Below are 20,848 nucleotides of genomic sequence, written 5' to 3'. Positions count from 1 at the left end.
ATTCAATGACCTACTCATTCTTACACATCAGTTAGGCTTATAACCATTCATTCTTATTCATCAGTTAGGCAAATACTTGTAACTAACTCTAAAGCCTTGTCATTCAATGACCTACTCATTCTTACACATCAGTTAGGCTTATAACCATTCATTCTTATTCATCAGTTAGGCAAATACTTGTAACTAACTCTAAAGCCTTGTCATTCAATGACCTACTCATTCCTACACATCAGTTAGGCAAATACTTGTAACTAACTCTAAAGCCTTGTCATTCAATGACCTACTCATTCCTACACATCAGTTAGGCAAATACTTGTAACTAACTCTAAAGCCTTGTCATTCAATGACCTACTCATTCCTACACATCAGTTAGGCAAATACTTGTAACTAACTCTAAAGCCTTGTCATTCAATGACCTACTCATTCCTACACATCAGTTAGGCAAATACTTGTAACTAACTCTAAAGCCTTGTCATTCAATGACCTACTCATTCCTACACATCAGTTAGGCAAATACTTGTAACTAACTCTAAAGCCTTGTCATTCAATGACCTACTCATTCTTACACATCAGTTAGGCAAATACTTGTAACTAACTCTAAAGCCTTGTCATTCAATGACCTACTCATTCCTACACATCAGTTAGGCAAATACTTGTAACTAACTCTAAAGCCTTGTCATTCAATGACCTACTCATTCTTACACATCAGTTAGGCTTATAACCAACTCATTTTTACACATCAGTAAGGCTTACAACCAACTCATTCCTACACATCAGTTAGGCTAATGACCAGTTTATTCTGACACATTAGCCAGTGACTGATCCTTTTTCATACTTTTGTTAGTGACCATTCTCTACATACACTGTATTATATAAGACTAGAGACGAAATTTTTATTTCATCTTTAGACTAATGACCAACTCATCACACTTTGACAAGTGACAAACTCGTCACACTTTGGTTAGTGACAAACTCATCACACTTTGACAAGTGACAAACTCATCACACTTTGACAAGTGACCAACTCATCACACTTTGACAAGTGACAAACTCATCACACTTTGACAAGTGACCAACTCATCACACTTTGATAAGTGACCAACTCATCACACTTTGACAAGTGACCAATTCATTCTGACAGACTTATCCTTTTCTCACCTTTCAGCAAACTACCATCATACTTTGTCCTGTGATATTTCCATGCTAAGGCCAGTGACCAACAATTCCTCTCACTGCAGTTGTTCCATTTCTGCTAGTCTGAGATGAGTTTTACATTGACTACTGAACCCCTAACGAGTTCAAAGATCCTTTTATAGTAACTCTCAGCTTAAAACAAGTTTTAGGATTTTTTTCTTTGGCAGGTGATTTAGGAATCTTATGTGACAGAGATTTCTGATGTGTCTACAGATTTTCTCTTTGACTGGTAATTTAGGAATCTTATGTGACAGAGATTTCTGATGTGTCTACAGATTTTCTCTTTGACTGGTAATTTAGGAATCTTATGTGACAGAGATTTCTGATGTGTCTACAGATTTTTCTCTTTGACTGGTAATTTAGGAATCTTATGTGACAGAGATTTCTGATGTGTCTACAGATTTTCTCTTTGACTGGTAATTTAGGAATCTTATGTGACAGAGATTTCTGATGTGTCTACAGATTTTCCAGGTGGCTGTTATTACAAATGTTCTTATTGACCTGACCGCTGACATTGATGATTCTCTCTGATTTGTCTGATTTCAAACACGTTGAAGAATTTTTTCTGGGTAGCTGGTGACTTCTGAGGAGTTTTCGGATTTCTCTCCCACGGGTTTTTTATTCGCATAATTAAATCTTAAGTGTTATTTCCAAATATTTTCTGAAATGATTTTAGGCATTCGTCCTGGTTGCCACCAACAACTCATTGAAGCGTACTATTGGTCAAATACCCAAACTAGTGAAAACTTATGCTGACGTAAAAGTGTCTGGGGAGAGGATCAAGGTCAGTGATAGGGAAGGCTTTAGTATTGTTTGTTGACGTGCCAGGTTGTTGAAATAGTATTACTTGTACTAGGCATATAAGCATACCCTGTTTTCCTTTGTTCCAGCCAACACATTATATGCAGACCTACATCCTCAATTAAAACTTACACCCCATGGTCACCTCTTTCCTCCATTTTATCACCCATACTTTTCTCTCATTTCTTTTTGAGGTACATCAATGTTGTCAGTTTTCTGGAAATAAACTTCTTACTTCTTGTAACCAGCTGGGGTATGAATCAGTATACATTGTCAGAGGTCAATAGTAAATGTTGTATTATAGAATTGGTGATACATCTGCTGTATGGTAGGGTGTGTTGAGTAGTAGGTGGTATGTAGAAGATATATCTTGAAGCCCTCAGCACATTTATTTATTTTCTATGCTGAAGTAAGGTTATACACATCCATCTTGAGGGCAAGCTCAGTGTTGGACCAAGCACATGTATGAAGGCAGGAATCAGTTGTGATTGAAATTGGATATTTTTTTAATGAAAATCTTGAATTATTGATGTTCAATCATAGATAAGCAATTGATATATAATGAAACTGGTATCATAACATGTGGTTCTTCTCACTAGGGTTTGGTGGTCAATAATTCCTTGTTAAAGGATTTAAGGTCACACTTTTGAAATAAAAGGTCAGGGATGTGTATCTGATATAATGCCTTGCTGTAAAAGGTAGCTTTTATTTTGAAACAATTATCAGGTTTCTGTGTGATCAGTTCCTTCAGGACTAACAACTGGTAGGATTTTGAAAAAATTGATTTGATTGTTTTAGGTCTGAATGCATTTTTTCCTGGGGTTCAATAGTCTTTTTCCTACTTGGTGAGCTGTTTCTTTCAGGCTAGTGCTGTTGCTTTGTGTGACATTGGTTACGTTCGATGTCACAGCTTTACGGAAACACCAGACCGAGAAGATATTTTAGCTTTACAGTTCTAAATCTCCATTCTGTTACTGATTCTGCAGGCTTTCACATTTCTCGCTATCCATAGTAAGCTTAAGCCTGCGATGGCTCAGATACCAGGGGCTGTGCGTACTCTTACAGATTTGAAGATTAGTGGCGCCAGATTTAAGGTATGGTGATAATCCTCTGTCTGTAAATAACAAACCTGAATGTACCTCATTGCACGTAGTCAGCCATTCAGGATAAGTCCACAGGCAAATGTGCTGATACCATCCCAAAGGAGACTGTTATATCAAGACAAAAATTTGGTCATCAGTTTGGATTTTTATCCAAAAGTAAAAGCTCCAAACAGTGACAAAATATGAAACTGGATTACCTTAATGAGTACATTGTATATCTTTCACCCGCTAGGCTAGGCTTCTTCAGATGATTGAAATTTGATCATGTTTAGTGTTTACATTGATAAAAGTGTGAGCTGAAGTACAAGAAAGCATTCATCATGGTATACATTTGAAAATCATTGGATAAGATATTTCAAATCTAACAGTCAGTCATATTTTGGATGTGTCTAGCAAAGGGCAGAGTATAAGTACTACAGCCAACATTTGCCTGGCTGTAACACTGAAGCTATAAAAACCCACAAATTGCTGACTTTACCAACTGCAGTTTTTATTAACAAGGAGTTGACTGATACAGTTAAGTTCTATCAAAGTAAAGAAATTGCTGTTTATTTAAGAAAGGGTGACAGGTGATGAGTGTGTCTTGTAAGGAAGGGTGACAGGTGATGGGTGTGTCTTGTAAGGAAGGGTGACAGGTGATGGGTGTGTCTTGTAAGGAAGGGTGACAGATGATGGGTGTGTCTTGTAAGGAAGGGTGACAGGTGATGGGTGTGTCTTGTAAGGAAGGGTGACAGGTGATGGGTGTGTCTTGTTAGGAAGGGTGACAGGTGATGGGTGTGTCTTGTTAGGAAGGGTGACAGGTGATGGGTGTGTCTTGTAAGGAAGGGTGACTGGTGATGGGTGTGTCTTGTTAGGAAGGGTGACAGGTGATGGGTGTGTCTTGTTAGGAAGGGTGACAGGTGATGGGTGTGTCTTGTTAGGAAGGGTGACAGGTGATGGGTGTGTCTTGTTAGGAAGGGTGACAGGTGATGGGTGTTTCTTGTAAGGAAGGGTGACAGGTGATGGGTGTGTCTTGTAAGGAAGGGTGACAGGTGATGGGTGTTTCTTGTTAGGAAGGGTGACAGGTGATGGGTGTTTCTTGTAAGGAAGGGTGACAGGTGATGGGTGTTTCTTGTTAGGAAGGGTGACAGGTGATGGGTGTGTCTTGTAAGGAAGGGTGACAGGTGATGGGTGTTTCTTGTTAGGAAGGGTGACAGGTGATAGGTGTTTCTTGTAAGGAAGGGTGACAGGTGATGGGTGTTTCTTGTAAGGAAGGGTGACAGGTGATGGGTGTTTCTTGTTAGGAAGGGTGACAGGTGATGGGTGTTTCTTGTTAGGACGGGTGACAGGTATGTCTTGTTAGGAAGGGTGACAGGTGACAGATGTTTCTTGTTAGGATTGGTGACAGGTATGTCTTGTTAGGAAGGGTGGCAGGTGTGTCTTGTTAGGAAGGATGACAGGTGTGTCTTCTTAGTGTGTCTTGTTAGGAAGGGTGGCAGGTGTGTCTTCTTAGGAAGGATGACAGGTGTGTCTTCTAAGGAAGGATGACAGGTGTGTCTTGTTAGGAAGGGTGGCAGGTGTGTCTTCTTAGGAAGGATGACAGGTGACAGATGTTTCTTGTTAGGATTGGTGACAGGTATGTCTTGTTAGGACGGGTGACAGGTATGTCTTGTTAGGAAGGGTGGCAGGTGTGTCTTGTTAGGAAGGATGACAGGTGTGTCTTCTTAGGAAGGTTGACATGTGTGTCTTGTTAGGTGTGTCTTGTTAGGAAGGATGACAGGTGTGTCTTCTTAGGAAGGTTGACATGTGTGTCTTGTTAGGAAGGGTGGCAGGTGTGTCTTGTTAGGAAGGATGACAGGTGTGTCTTCTTAGGAAGGTTGATAGGTTTGTCTTGTTAGGAAGGGTGGCAGGTGTGTCTTCTTAGGAAGGATGACAGGTGTGTCTTCTAAGGAAGGATGACAGGTGTGTCTTGTTAGGAAGGGTGGCAGGTGTGTCTTGTTAGGAAGGGTGACAGGTGACAGATGTTTCTTGTTAGGACGGGTGACAGGTATGTCTTGTTAGGACGGGTGATAGGTATGTCTTGTTAGGAAGGGTGGCAGGTGTGTCTTGTTAGGAAGGATGACAGGTGTGTCTTGTTAGGAAGGTTGACATGTGTGTCTTGTTAGGAAGGGTGGCAGGTGTGTCTTGTTAGGAAGGATGACAGGTGTGTCTTCTTAGGAAGGTTGACAGGTGTGTCTTCTTAGGAAGGGTGGCAGGTGTGTCTTCTTAGGAAGGATGACAGGTGTGTCTTCTTAGGAAGGATGACAGGTGTGTCTTGTTAGGAAGTTTGACAGGTGTGTCTTGTTAGGAAGGGTGGCAGGTGTGTCTTGTTAGGAAGGATGACAGGTGTGTCTTCTTAGGAAGGTTGACAGGTGTGTCTTGTTAGGAAGGGTGGCAGGTATGTCTTGTTAGGAAGGGTGGCAGGTGTGTCTTGTTAGGAAGAGTGACAGGTGTGTCTTGTTAGGAAGGATGACAGGTGTGTCTTGTCCTTATCAAGCAGTTGTTCTGTTCATAGTTCCTCAATCTCTCTGGATCTGTCCTTTAACAAGTGACACACTGTACTTACATGAGCAATAATGATTTAGACTGTGCTGTGAAAAGAGAAATGGCTTTCTTTGAACCTTGGTTGGCTGTGTTGTATTGACATCAAATTATGTGTTCTCAATTTCAGTTAGACACTTTTTTTCCACATTTTCAGTCTTTTTGAAACCGTGATCATTACACTTTGGTGTGTTTGGGTGTGTATTGGTCTGTCTGGTGACATGTTATAGACTTTTGAAAGGACATCTTTTGAGATGTCAAGCTTGATTTCTATCCCTGAAGTCCAGGTGATTCTGAAACATACAGACATACATTTTATGTGTGAGAAAATTTATGACTGTATTCTAATATTCTTAGAAAACTACAAGAATATACATATTCATACCTGACCTCTGACATTTGATGTGCCATTTAATGGCTGTGAAACACTATTCCTAATTCAATTTCAATTAGTATACACTGAAGCTAAGTCTTTAGTCAACCTTGCCCTTGCTTTTAGTTGCAACTTCCTTTTGGCCATTGTTCCCGTTTATTGAACACTGTTTCTGTTCATTAACGCTGTTTGTGGTTACTGAACACTGTTTCTGCTTATTAACACTGTTTCTGCTAACACTGTTTCTGCTTATTAACACTGTTTCTGGTTACTGAACATTCCTACTAATTATACATTGTTCCTGCCTATGGTATGTCATTCCTACTAATTATACATTGTTCCTGCCTATGGTATATCATTCCTACTAATTATACATTGTTCCTGCCTATGGTATATCATTCCTACTAATTATACATTGTTCCTGCCTATGGTATATCATTCCTACTAATTATACATTGTTCCTGCCTATAGTATATCATTCCTACTAATTATACATTGTTCCTGCCTATGGTATATCATTCCTACTAATTATACATTGTTCCTGCTTATTTTGCAGTATTGTTGCTAAATGAACATGCATAGTTAATTTAAGATATCCTGAATATTGAACATTTTTTGTACATTGTTCTTGCTGATAATACTATGGTACATTGTTCCTGCCTATAGTATATCATTCCTACTACACATTGTTCCTGCCTATGGTATATCATGGTTTCTCTTCATACATTTACTTTTTTTTGATATATTTGAACATTTTTCTTGCTGATAATACTTGGTTTCTCTTCATACATTTACTTTTTTTGATATTTTTGAACATTTTTCTTGCTTGTTCTACTTATTCTGAACCATTTTCTTGTAACTTTAACTGTAAACATGAACAAAACAAAAAGTTTATTATTCCCTTCAATCAAAATCAGTAAAGGATATTGTAATCAAATTTTACCATATTTCATTCTGCTCAGACTTTGACCATTGCTTCTTCAAGAATGAGCTTGCCAAAGGTCAAAAGTCAAGGTCACTGTTATTATAAATAGAAAATTGGTTTCCATATAATTTTTCAAGTAACTTGTGCAGATTAATCTCAGAAAGTGTGAGTTTGTGAAAGCATGCTTTTCAGAGTTTCAATAAACCCTGTATACAGTACTTTCCTGTAGTGATTAGAGCATTTATTATTTATCATGATAAACAGTTAACGGTTTTACATTAACCAAATGAACTTCTAACACGCCGATTGGATGAATTACTAAAGTATTATTGCTTTGCAATATCTTGTTTTGATTATTTCTAAGAGAGGATGGGGGTGACGTTATAACAATTCTAGTTGTATTTGGGAGTGGAAGGTTTGGGTTTTCTCGTTCAGTTTCAACTTTATAAATTCAGGAAAGACTAGATACATTTACATATACCTGTACAGACAGTAACTTGTACATACAGGAAACCTCTCATTGATTAGTAACATTTGACAAACTTAAAAGTCTAGCCACTCTCAGGAAATGAATTAACTGTTACTGCTTGTATCCTGTGTGGAATGATATTTCATAATGTGTTGCATGTAACTTTTGACCTTTCAGAGTGTACTGTTAATGGAGGATATCAAACCACATGCCTCCCAGATCACAAATCCAGACCATGTAATAGTGCTGAAGAAAGCCAGTTTTGGATGGGACGCCAGCAGCAGTAAGGAGGGCAACAATATGAAAGCCAAGAGTATGTACAATACAGAGTTATATATTTGTTTGCTGTGTTTTTTTTTTCTTTTTTTTATCATGTGAACAGCCATGGTCATTTTGAGGCAAAGCTCCTTGTTGTAGCTGATATTTACCTCTCTGAACAACATACAGGAGGCCCATCACATGTCATCTATAGTAATTACACTAAAGTGTCCCAAGGACACTACCTTAGACACACAAACCACTACAGGTATTGAGTGTCAAACCTGATGCACCTCTTCTCTAACCAATTGATCTATCACTCAGAAGTTAGGAGACTGAAAGTACCCACAGTGCAATAGGAGTTTTGGGCAGATACATAATTTCTTACGTAACCTAATAATGATATACATGTACATGTATTTCAAATCCTATAATTAAAAAAAATGGTTGATAGGCAGTGTTGATAATAACCTATACAAGTATATTAAAAATTCTTTTATAAATAGTGGTAGTTGTAAGGCTTGAGGGGTTCTGAATTAAATTTCACTTCTATAGTTTTAAAAGTCATTCATTAAGTTTCACTTTCAAAATTGGTGTCAGCACTGCTATTCAGGGAAAAGCAAGTTGTCCTGTGATATCAAATTTGATATTTTTGTTGCCCTTATGGTGTGGGATCGAAGGTTAAGGTCACCTTTGCTAACAGACCAAACTTTGAGTTCAGGAACATGTATCTTCAATGGCATTGCTTAAGCTTGTGGTGTCTGTGTTCATTAATTTGTAGCATTATAATTTGAGAGAGTAGCATCTAATGTAGTTTAAGAATTAGTGATAAAAATATAGACATAAGTTTTATTTTATATTTTCTTTTGACAGTTGCAAATGGAAAATCTAAGAATGGCAAGATTGAGGAAAAACAACGACTGCAAGATAATGAAGAGGTAGCAGATACGAATCCTGATGTTATACAAACCCTAACTGATCTCAACTTTGTACTGGAAAAGGTGAGAACATGCTATATGGTGTCTGTGTACTCAAGAGAAGGTGAGAACATGCTATATGGTGTCTGTGTACTCAGGAGAAGGTGAGAACATGCTATATGGTGTCTGTGTACTCAGGAGAAGGTGAGAACATGATATATGGTGTCTGTGTACTAGAGAAGGTGAGAACATACTATATGGTGTCTGTGTACTGGAGAAGGTAACGATAATTCTTGTTCTATGTGTGACAAATGTTTAGTCATTTGTTATGACACTGCTAGTGAACAAAATGTTGGTTGTGTTCCTCTCTTGGATCGCTAACTATTGATCTGCTCTTTGTAGGGAAAGTTGATTGGAGTCTGTGGAAGTGTTGGATGTGGGAAGAGCTCCCTAATCTCAGCTGTGATGGGACGGGCAAGTATTTGGATATATACTGGAGGGTTCCTGATCAGTCATTAATAATTTGAATTGTGATGTATTAATTTAAATCATGGGGCAAGTGAGGCAACATCTAGCAAGTTCATCAGTCCTTTATGTGAACAGGTCATCACTATAGTTAACTTTGATTATTAACACTTGTGCTTGCTTTAATTAGTGAAGAATTAACCTATGTAAGAGGTCAAGGTCAGTCTAATAAGTAGTTGTATTCTGAATCAATGATCACAGATTCTTGTTTTTCGTTAATCGCCATTTTGGATTGAACTTAGTGATGAAATAACCTTGTTTTTTTGTCATATTTGATCCCTCTCTGACCCTGACAGATGGTGCTTTTGTCGGGAAAAGTTGCTGTGAAAGGTAGTATAGCATACGTATCCCAGCAGGCCTGGATTATGAACGCATCTGCTCGTGAAAACATCTTATTTGGACAGGTCTATGATGAGGAGAAGTAAGTTCAAGTTTGTCTCCCTTAATCAGACTCATCTCATAAAACTTTTGTGTTGTCGATGATTCATTGTTCTTATTCTATAAATAAAAACCTCTTTCTGCGACTCACTCATGCTGTTACGTTATAGATACAAGAATGTGGTCCACGCTTGTTCCCTTGAAGAAGATTTTAAAGATTTTGTAGATGGAGATATGACAGAGGTATGTTCAGGTCTTGATTTATCATTTAACTTGGTGACATTTTGTGTCCTCCTTTGTCAACCAGATGTTAGAAATCTCTTAAATTTCTCTTAAACAAATGTTAGAATTTCAACCACATTTTGCATGGAGCATTCTAAAGCTAAGCTGACCAATTTAGTGCAAAACTCGCAGTAAATAGAACAGTAGAATTAAAATGGGTAAACAGGGATTAATTTCCAAAAGACTCATTGGATAAATTTTTAAGATATTTACAGATAGGTATTCAAATTGCCCTTAATATTTGGTGCATTGTTTGCCTGTTGTCTGTCCTTCCTAGTTTTATTATTATTTCACTGTTACTTGAAAAGTACAACATCATTAAGTTCTTTGTTCATTTCCATTATTACAGTTTCTGTTGGTTCTTTGTTGTGGTTGCTTTATTTCCAGACTGATCCAATAAACAAAAATAATGTGGATTCAACACTAACATTTTGTACAGTTTATAAACGTCTCACTTTGAAGGACTCAGTTTACATCTGGTACATGGGGGATGCTTTCCTTTATAGATTGGTGAGCGTGGTATCAATATGAGTGGTGGACAGAAGCAGAGAATCAGTCTGGCAAGAGCTGTGTATGCTGACAAGGATGTTTATCTTTTGGATGACCCTCTCTCTGCTGTCGACATCCATGTTGGCCGTCACATCTTCAGCCAGTGTCTCATCAAGTGTTTAAAAGGAAAAACTATTTTGTTTGTCACCCATCAGCTACAGGTAGGTCATGATTGGGTCCCATCATCTACAGGTAGGTCATGATTGGGTCCCATCATCTACAGGTAGGTCATGATTGGGTCCCATCATCTACAGGTAGGTCATGATTGGGTCCCATCATCTACAGGTAGGTCATGATTGGGTCCCATCATCTACAGGTAGGTCATGATTGGGTCCCATCATTTACAAGTAGCTCATGATTGGATCCCATCATTTACAAGTAGCTCATGATTGGATCCCATCATTTACAGGTAGGTCATGATTGGGTCCCATCATTTACAGGTAGGTCATGATTGGGTCCCATCATTTACAAGTAGCTCATGATTGGATCCCATCATTTACAGGTAGATCATGATTGGGTCCCATCATCTACAGGTAGGTCATGATTGGGTCCCATCATTTACAAGTAGCTCATGATTGGAATCCATCATCTACAGGTAGATCATGATTGTCAGCCATTGTGTTGTATGTTAACACATGCTAAGCTATACACTGCCATGAAGTTGTTGGATAAACCTATATATATGTCTATATATCCTGAACATTTTCCATAAAATCAAAGACGATTGAATGAATACATGTACTTGTGTGCAGGAAGAAAAGAGTCTGTGTAGGACACAAGAAAATACTTAGATGTAAAAAAAGTTATTGTAAGAGAGAAATAAATTGTGTATATATCCGTCATCTTAAACTGGACAACACTTTGTATTGTATGTTGTAGTACCTAAGTCACTGTGATGGTATAATTGTGATGAATGATGGTCAGATGATAGAGAGCGGTAAACATGACGAGCTCACCAAAAACAATGGTGAGTACGCCAACCTCATCACCACCTACTATTCAAAGGAAGAAAGTGACTCTGAGGAGGAAGGAGAGGAATTCAGAGGCAAGTAAATCATCAAATTATATAGATAATTAGTCCCCCTCTAGGTTCATGCAGAATTAAAAGATTTCCTTTCCTTCCTTTTAATCTTCTGTCTATCCTTTTCAATTTTCTACACTTTCCAACATCCATGTTTTCATATTATGTAATTTTATCAAATTTTGGTATTTAACTATATTAAAGACTAGGAACTTGACTGTAAGATTTGTTTCCTAGCAACCAGATTGATGCATCTGATTGGTTGAAATGACAGATTGTTGCTCTGTACTGAAATATATCTGTTACATTAGGAATACATTCCTGTGGTTTTTGGGAATTATATTAGTTAAAATATGAAATCTGCAAGTAAGAAGGGAATATTTGAACCATGTACATGCACATTGTGATATGTTTTTGAATGCATGTTGATATACACCTGCCTGATAACTTTGATGTATTTCATCAGTGACAGAAAATAGCTGCATTTTAGCGTGTGCATTAACTCAACAGTCTGAACAAATTCTTCTGATTTCTTTAAAGTAATATTGCAGAAAAAAAAACAACAATACTAAAGATAAGCAATTTCATTTTTTGGAATGAATTACATTATTTTAAAAAAAATTGTATTATCAGGTCATCAGACCCGAGGGGTCAAGATGACATATTGCTATCCTGTGTCGTCCGTCATCATGTGCTGTCAATATTTTTTTTTCCATGTAAACACTCCTGCTTAACACCTGGGCAAATTTCAACCAAATTTGGTCTGACATCATTGTGGATGGGGAATCAAAAGGGAAGTGATGCACTATTTTGCTCCAAAATGTTACTCTTCATTAATGCTTGAATGGATTTCTTTCATATCAAGTCTTAGAAACCAGTAAGATTAGACAATTAATTCTACTATTCAGAAAGTTTATTCAGCACCTTGTAGTATATTTTGCTTTAAAATGCTTCTCCTCCTCAATGCCTGGGTAGATTTCAACCAAATTTGGTCTGAAATTGCGTAGGAGAATCATTTCTTAAATTCAAAAAATTGAATCCACCACAGGGACCTTGGGCTAGGCTCTAAAGGAGTAAGTTATTTGATAGTTTGCTTCAAAATATTTTTTTTCCAAAATGCTTCAACGGTTTTCATTCAGATTAAGTCTGAAACATAATTTGGAGTGGGCAATTGATTCTTGAATTCAGAAATTTGATTCAGACGCTAGTGACTAAGGAAAGTCAAATAATATTTTGTGATAAAATGCCACTCTTTCTTAAGGCCTGAGTCCATTTCAACCATATTTGGTCTGGAACATTATTAGGGAGTGGCAATGATATCAAATGTGCATGATGTGGTTCTGAGATTGTCCTGACCAAATATCATTTTTCGGTTTGGAACAAATTGTCTGAACTACTTCTCAAGTTTCATTCACACCACTTAGAAAAACATTTGGAGTTTAGTTTTTAGGGAACAGAAACAAATGATACATTGTATGTTGTTGGTTTTCATCCTGAACAAAACTTTAACATGATAATCACAGTAGCCATTTTGTAACATGACATGTATGTGTTTTTGATACTTTTGAGGAATGTATATTATTTGAATTCATCATATTTCTGAGACCACCCTCAGCAAATTCTGTGATCTGTCCGTTGCCCTCTTGTTACTTGTTATGTTTGCTGAAGTTTGGAACTTTATATCCATGCAGACCATTATTTTGAAGTACATAAGGCATAATTCAATTAATTGTCAACATCAAGTAAACAAGTATTTTTCAATATACTGTTAAAGTTTCAATAATCAGAACTTTAATTCAGTGTTGCAGCATGAATAGAACATATGGTCAAAACACTTGATACTTTTATCTTTAATCACCCTTGCAAAAATACAGATTAATTTTTGAAGATGCTGACCGTGTTTTGTTGTTTATTCAATGCAGAGAGACTTGGATCATCACCTAAAAGTCCGAGGAAAAGGACATTTTCAGGCACACGACAGAGGAATTCATACGGCAGAGAACGCACCATGTCCTCAACTTCAAACCACTCCCAAAGGGGCGCAGCTAATGGCGTTGATAGACAAATAAGCACCATGTCTGCCATGAGTGATAATTCTGGAAAGCAGCCTGATCAAAATGGTAAAAATAAGAAATCAAATGAAGATCTTAAACCACTACAAGAGATTTTGTTAAATTACAAGAGATTACTAAGTGTAACCATTCCTAGGTGTAACCTTTACAGGTGTAACCATTACAAGGTGTAACTATTACAAGTGTAACCATTACAAGGTGTGACCATTACAAGGTGTAACCATTACAAGGTGTGACCATTACAAGGTGTAACCATTACAAGGTGTGACCATTACAATTGCAACCATTACAAGGTGTAACCATTACAAGTGTAACCATTACAAGGTGTAACCCTTACAAGGTGTGACCATTACAAGGTGTAACCATTACAAGGTGTGACCATTACAAGGTGTAACCATTACTAAGTGTAACCCTTACAAGGTGTGACCATTACAATTGCAACCATTACAAGGTGTAACCATTACAAGTGTAACCATTACAAGTGTAACCATTACAAGGTGTGACCATTACAAGGTGTAACCTTCACAAGTGACTGACATTACAGGTGACTGACATTATAGGTGACATTACAGGTGACTGACATTACAGGTGACTGACATTACAAGTGACTGACATTACATGTGACTGACATTACAAGTGACTGATATTACAGGTGACATTACAGGTGACTACAGGTGACTGACATTACAAGTGACTGACATTACAGGTGACTGACATTACAAGTGACTGACATTACAAGTGACTGACATTACAGGTGACTGACATTACAGGTGACTGACATTACAGGTGACATTACAGGTGACTGACATTACAAGTGACTGACATTACAGGTGACATTACAGGTGACTACAGGTGACTGACATTACAGGTGACTGACATTACAGGTGACTGACATTACAGGAGACTGACATTACAGGTGACTGACATTACAGGTGACTGCCATTACAGGTGACCGACATTACAGGTGACCGACACTACAGGTGACCGACACTACAGGTGACTGACATTACAAGTGACTGACATCACATATCTGTAAAATGTATGAAATGAAATAATTAGTAATAAGATAAAGCTATATAATAGAACTTTCCTTTGTTATGAGATGGTAGTTTGAGACTGGTACAATGTCTCTCACTAAAACCAGGCCCTGAAGTCTTGCAATTCTTGATCTTGAAGGGGAAACTTATGGTTGAAATCAGCACGTAGAATAATACATAATTATTGTTTTTTCGCACCTAATGTAGTTCATGAATTTGATTGCATTTCTAGCTGGGAAACTTATTGTCGCTGAGGAAAAGGCAAAGGGAAAGGTTACAGCCAGTACTTACTGGAACTATGTACAATCTGCTGGCGGGATCTGTGTGGCTCTTTTTGTGTTTCTCATATACCTCATCAGTGTTGGTGTCCAGAGTGGGACCAGCTGGTGGCTATCTTACTGGATAAATCAGGGCAGTGGGGTAAGTACTAGTTACATCAGTGCAGAAAGATCAGTACACGTCAAACAAGGCAATAGGGTAAGTACTGACTAAACCAGGGCAACGGGGTACAATGTCAGCACTGTCTAAAATGGGTACAATGCAAACACTGGCTAAACCTGGATGGTGGGGTCAGTACTGGCTAAACCAGGATTGCTTGGTAAGTACTGTCTAAAACAGAGCTGCAACATAAACACTGGCTAAACCAGGATGGCAGGGAAAGTACTAGCTAAACCAGGGCAATGGGGTACAATGTCAGCACTGTCTAAAACAGGGCTGCAACATAAACACTGGCTAAACCAGGATGGTGGGGAAAGTACTGGCTAAACCAGGGCAACAGGGTACAATGTCAGCACTGTCTAAAATAGGACAGCAATGCAAACACTGTCTAAACCTGGATGGTGGGGAAAGTACTGGCTAAACCAGTGCAATGGGGTACAATGTCAGCACTGTCTAAAACAGGGCTGCATCATAAACACTGGCTAAACCTGGATGGTGGGGAAAGTACTGGCTAAACCAGGGCAACAGGGTACAATGTCAGCACTGTCTAAAATGGGTACAATGCAAACACTGGCTAAACCTGGATGGTGGGGTCAGTACTGGCTAAACCAGGATTGCTTGGTAAGTACTGTCTAAAACAGAGCTGCAACATAAACACTGGCTAAACCAGGATGGCAGGGAAAGTACTAGCTAAACCAGGGCAATGGGGTACAATGTCAGCACTGTCTAAAACAGGGCTGCAACATAAACACTGGCTAAACCAGGATGGTGGGGAAAGTACTGGCTAAACCAGGGCAACAGGGTACAATGTCAGCACTGTCTAAAATAGGACAGCAATGCAAACACTGTCTAAACCTGGATGGTGGGGAAAGTACTGGCTAAACCAGTGCAATGGGGTACAATGTCAGCACTGTCTAAAACAGGGCTGCATCATAAACACTGGCTAAACCTGGATGGTGGGGAAAGTACTGGCTAAACCAGGGCAACAGGGTACAATGTCAGCACTGTCTAAAATAGGACAGCAATGCAAACACTGTCTAAACCTGGAAGATGGGGAAAGTACTGGCTAAACCAGGGCAATGGGGTACAATGTCAGCACTGTCTAAAACAGGACAGCAACACAAACACTGGCTAAACCTGGATGATAGGGTAAGTACTGGCTAAACCCAGATGGCAGGATAAGAATTGACTAAAACAAGATTGAGAGGTAAACACTGGTAAAACTGGGGTGGTGGTTTAAGTAAGGATTAAAAATGGCAGCAAGGTAAGTATTTGCTGAACAAGGGTAGTGGGGTTAGTTTTAGCTTAACAAGGATGTTGAGATAAGTATGGGCTAAATCAGGATGTAGGGGTAAGTACTGGCTAAATCAGGGTGTGTGGTTAGTCTTAGTTACACCAGGGCAGCAGGTTAAGTACTGGCTAAATCAGGGTGTGTGGTTAGTCCTAGTTACACCAGGGCAGCAGGTTAAGTACTGGCTAAACCAAGGTGATGTGATATCTTAAGTGTGATAAATAACAGCAAAACACTTGGTGGAGAGGAGTCAGTCGTTAAATACCATCTCAGAGTGTAGGAGACAGGGAGTGGGATGAGTGCTCAATACTGGCTCAGTGTGGAGGAGAGAGGGAAAATGATTAGTGCTAAATACTGGCTCAGTGTGGAGGAGACAGGGACTGGGATGAGTGCTAAATACTGGCTCAGTGTGGAGGAGAGAGGGACTGGGATACATGCTAAATACTGGCACAGTGTGGAGGAGAAATGGACTGGGATGAGTGCTCAATACTGGCTCAGTGTGGAGGAGAGAGGGACTGGGATTGGTGCTAAATACTGGCTCAGTGTGGAGGAGAGAGGGAAAGGGTATATTAGTGTTAAAATCTAATTTGATGTGGAGAAGAAAGGGTGAGGGGTGAATACTAGCTCAGTTAGTTGATAGTTAAGACTGGGTGATGGAGTAAATAAATGACAGATATTCTGTTTTGATTACAGAACACAACAGTTGAGATGATGCTTGGGAACACTACAGTGAACAGGACCAGTACAAACATTCGACACAATCCTGACATTAATTTCTACGCCATGATCTACGGGCTCTGCATTGTTGTTGTGCTTTTTTCAACACTTTTCAGGACTTTCCTTTTTATGAAAGTAAGACATTTTATATCGAGGCTAGTCAATAAAATTTCACAAATTTTACTGTTAAACAAATTCAGGTAATATATTGAATATCAGTCTTCACCTGTTACAACGGAATCTCATAACCTTACATTTCCAGGAAATTGTAATATTTATTAATTTTATTCATTTTACAACAATTGTGAAACAAGCTACAAGGTAATATTAATCTCTCTTGTTGGCCCAGATTAAAGGCGATACCACTTCATGTATAGTTAAAGGAAATAAAAACAAAATAAGAACAGTACCTCCCAACCACACATGAAAATGATTGGATGGTATTCACTGAGACTTATCAAATTTAATCAAACACTTATCTGTTTTAGGTAACACTTCATGCATCTAGCAAAATGCATGATACCATATTCAGAAAGGTGCTCTCCTGTCCAATGAAATTCTTTGACACAACTCCTGTAGGAAGAATCATCAACAGGTTCTCCTCAGATATGGACGAGAGTAGGTATCCTATTACAGTAACATTACTTTGCATCAGTTTCTATTTTTAGCTCACGATCATAAGATGGTGGGCTGTTCAAATCACCCTTTGTCTAATGTCAGTCTGTCCATATGTTCTTTAATCCTGAAGCATTTCTTGTAATTGTTATTTGTAGAGAAGTACTGGTTGGTGTAAGTCTCAAATTACACATAAAGGATTTCAATGGCCGCTACTTATGCCTAGTCCATTTTGGGACTGATCAGAATAAGAAGACAGCTATCTTGATTTTTGACAGTCACAGCTTCTTTAAGTGATATTATGGCAGACAATGTGCCACTTCTGTCCATCCCTCCGTCTGTCAACTTTTCTTAAAAATCACTACCAGTTATAAAGGCCTATGCAAATTGACAAAATTTGATCAGAAACAGGAAGTTAGCTCAAGTTTGTGTAAATGGTGGGACTGGTGAGGTAGACAGGTTGCCATCTTGGTATGTGACACTCATAGGGCACTATTGGTCATTCTGAAATCAGATTAAATTAGATCAAACTAGATATTAAGGTTCCTTTCATTCTTAGTTATTGATTTTGGGACTGATTGATTGAAAGGCGGCCATCTTGGTTTTTGTGATTGCTGTCTCTTGACATACTGTGGATGGGTCTTCTCCAAATTTAGTATGCAGGTTTCCAGTGGTGCCTAGTTATGACTGTTTAATTTTAGGAATGATCAAAATGATTTATAGGTGCCATCTTAGAATTTGACTATGAAAGTTATCACTGTTTCCTGAAAAGAAGTGGATAGATCATTCTCAGACATCAGGTAGGTTCTGCGAGGTACCTAGTTCTGCTGATTAGATTTAGGAACTTGTTTAAAAAGCAAAATGGTGGACAAACAGTCTGCTTGAATTTGACAGTTAATAATTGATATCACTGTAAAGAAGCTGGAGAAAATGAAGAAGAAAGATCTAACCCTAAATAAAACAGTGTTGGGTGCCATGATGCCTCTACAATCTCTTGTTAATGGTGTTAAATGTGATGTCATTTCTGTAGTGTAGCTGTAGTAGACAGGCCATGTAAGTACACATGAGAGGCTGTTCTGTCTGCCCTATATTATCTGTGTGTGGTTTATTTGGTTGATGTTCAATGTAATTGTTTTATTTTATACATGTTTGTAGCCTTTACTATACTTTTATTTACAGTTGATATCCGTCTGCCTGGGAGTGCTGAAGTTTTTCTTATGAACATCCTGACCATCATCTTCGCCCTTATTTCTATTTGTTATGTATCACTATGGTTTTTAATTGCCCTTGTTCCATTGATCGCTACCTTCATCGTGCTCAATGTCATCTTCACCTCGGGAGTACGAGAACTGAAACGACTGGATGCCACAACACGATCTCCATTGCTTAGTCATGTGACTGCTTCAATACAAGGAATTTCTACCATTCATGCATTTGGAAAATCACAAGAATTCTTAGATAGGTCAGTTCTTCAAAACATTTTGATATAGAAAATTTTAACGTAACAATGCCATTGACAATATGTGTAACAGCATCAAAAAAAAAATCAGTTACATGATAGTTAATGTGGTATATGATAATTAAGGTCAGTATGTAAGTCTGTTTATTTCCCTTGGCATTAAAATTAATTATTTCATATATTAATGATATCAGTTTTCATCAGTAATCAAGTGTAAATTTATTTTATATTTCCTTTAATTATTCATAAAATTCATTTTAAAGAGGATTGTAACATTTCAGTATATATTTCAGTCAATGTAATGAATCTACACATTTTAAATTGTCTCATTCTGATTTACCTTGAAAAGGAACAGATAACAATGACATGGCATTATTTTACTATTCCCAAAGGTTGTTCAGTTTGTCAAGGGAGATAACTGATTATTTTTATTGTTATTTGTAAGCTATATGTAATTACTGAAAAAAAGTATGTAAATTACAACAGTAAATATTTCTCCTACATAAAAAACAGAAGTAGATGAGGAAGTTTCTGTCAGAGGACAATCCTTAAAATCTAAAGGTCAAATTAACAGTGTTTTATTGATTTCCATTATTTTTGTTTCGGGTAGGTTTTACCGTCTAATGGACACCAATTCTGTACCATTCTTCCTGTTTTACTCATCCAATCGTTGGCTAGCAGTCAGACTTGACCTGTTAAGTGCACTAGTGATTGGGATAACAGGACTCCTGGTCATCCTTACCTATGAAAGCATGACACCAGCACTAGCTGGTATGGCCATGGCATTTGCTATACAGGTAGGTTCTGTGTACATTGTGTCACTCTTCGTATGATTTGTGTTACATTAGAGGTAAACTGTGTTAGTATACAGATATGTTTTGTTGCTATGCAGGTTAGTTGTTATGTTATGTCACTGTAAATGTAAGGTGTGTCACTTTAAAGGTAGGATGTGTCACTATACAGAGATATGTTGTGTCACTGTAAAGTAAGTTTGTTCACTATAAAGGTAGGATACCTATGCACAGGTAAGTTTTGTTGCTATGCAGGTTAGTTGGTATGTTGTGTCACTGTAAATGTAAGATGTGTCACTATACACAGGTAAGTTTTGTCACTCTACGCAATATATTGATAAGTAGCTTGGCTTTACAGTTATGCTTCATTAGGAATTTAAGGGTTGTGTCGCTCAAAATATACAGGGTCAATACACATGTAAGTTGGTATTTTGTGTTGTTGTTGTACAGGTAAATTGTGTCACTATACAGTTACATTTTGTCACTATACAGTTGCATTGTGTCACAATACAGGTGAGTTGTGTCAGTATACAGGTGAGTTATATCTATATACAGGTGAGTTGTGTCAGTATACAGGTGAGTTATGTCGGTATACAGGTGAGTTATGTCACTATACAGGTGAGTTATATCTGTATACAGGTGAGTTGTGTCAGTATACAGGTGTGTTGTGTCAGTAATACGGGTTTGTTGTGTCAGTATACAGGTGAGTTGTGACACTATACAGGTGAGTTATGTCAGTAAACAGGTGAGTTGTGACACTATACAGGTGATTTATGTCAGTATACTGGTGAGTTATATCTGTATACAGGTGAGTTGTGACATTATACAGGTGAGTTGTGACACTATACAGGTGAGTTATGTCAGTATACAGGTGAGTTGTGACACTATACAGGTGAGTTATGTCAGTATACAGGTGAGTTGTGACACTATACAGGTGAGTTGTGACACTATACAGGTGAGTTGTGACACTATACAGGTGAGTTGTGACACTATACAGGTGAGTTATGTCAGTACACAGGTGAGTTGTGACACTATACAGGTGAGTTGTGACACTATACAGGTGAGTTATGTCAG

The 20,848-nt window shown here is 38.1% G+C and overlaps 1 protein-coding gene across 1 annotated transcript in view; it reads left to right on the top strand.

Moving 5' to 3' along the window:
• LOC132558773 (ATP-binding cassette sub-family C member 5-like) overlaps nucleotides 1-20,848 on the top strand; it is a 43,226-nt gene that overhangs the window by 12,942 nt on the left and 9,436 nt on the right. Inside the window, exons 12-24 of the mRNA XM_060223375.1 lie at nucleotides 7,602-7,741; nucleotides 8,530-8,683; nucleotides 9,002-9,073; nucleotides 9,421-9,545; nucleotides 9,673-9,745; nucleotides 10,291-10,494; nucleotides 11,213-11,378; nucleotides 13,277-13,474; nucleotides 14,696-14,883; nucleotides 16,886-17,044; nucleotides 17,398-17,527; nucleotides 18,704-18,986; nucleotides 19,594-19,780. Coding sequence (XP_060079358.1) covers nucleotides 7,602-7,741; nucleotides 8,530-8,683; nucleotides 9,002-9,073; nucleotides 9,421-9,545; nucleotides 9,673-9,745; nucleotides 10,291-10,494; nucleotides 11,213-11,378; nucleotides 13,277-13,474; nucleotides 14,696-14,883; nucleotides 16,886-17,044; nucleotides 17,398-17,527; nucleotides 18,704-18,986; nucleotides 19,594-19,780 — 2,079 coding nt within the window. The remainder of the gene's footprint in view (nucleotides 1-7,601; nucleotides 7,742-8,529; nucleotides 8,684-9,001; nucleotides 9,074-9,420; nucleotides 9,546-9,672; nucleotides 9,746-10,290; nucleotides 10,495-11,212; nucleotides 11,379-13,276; nucleotides 13,475-14,695; nucleotides 14,884-16,885; nucleotides 17,045-17,397; nucleotides 17,528-18,703; nucleotides 18,987-19,593; nucleotides 19,781-20,848) is intronic.

This window comes from Ylistrum balloti, unplaced genomic scaffold, assembly GCF_031769215.1.
Source record: "Ylistrum balloti isolate Yb309-2 unplaced genomic scaffold, AGI_CSIRO_Ybal_v1 Utg370824, whole genome shotgun sequence".
Classification (NCBI taxonomy): Eukaryota; Metazoa; Mollusca; class Bivalvia; order Pectinida; family Pectinidae; genus Ylistrum; species Ylistrum balloti.
This window is presented reverse-complemented; position numbering and strand designations above follow the sequence as displayed.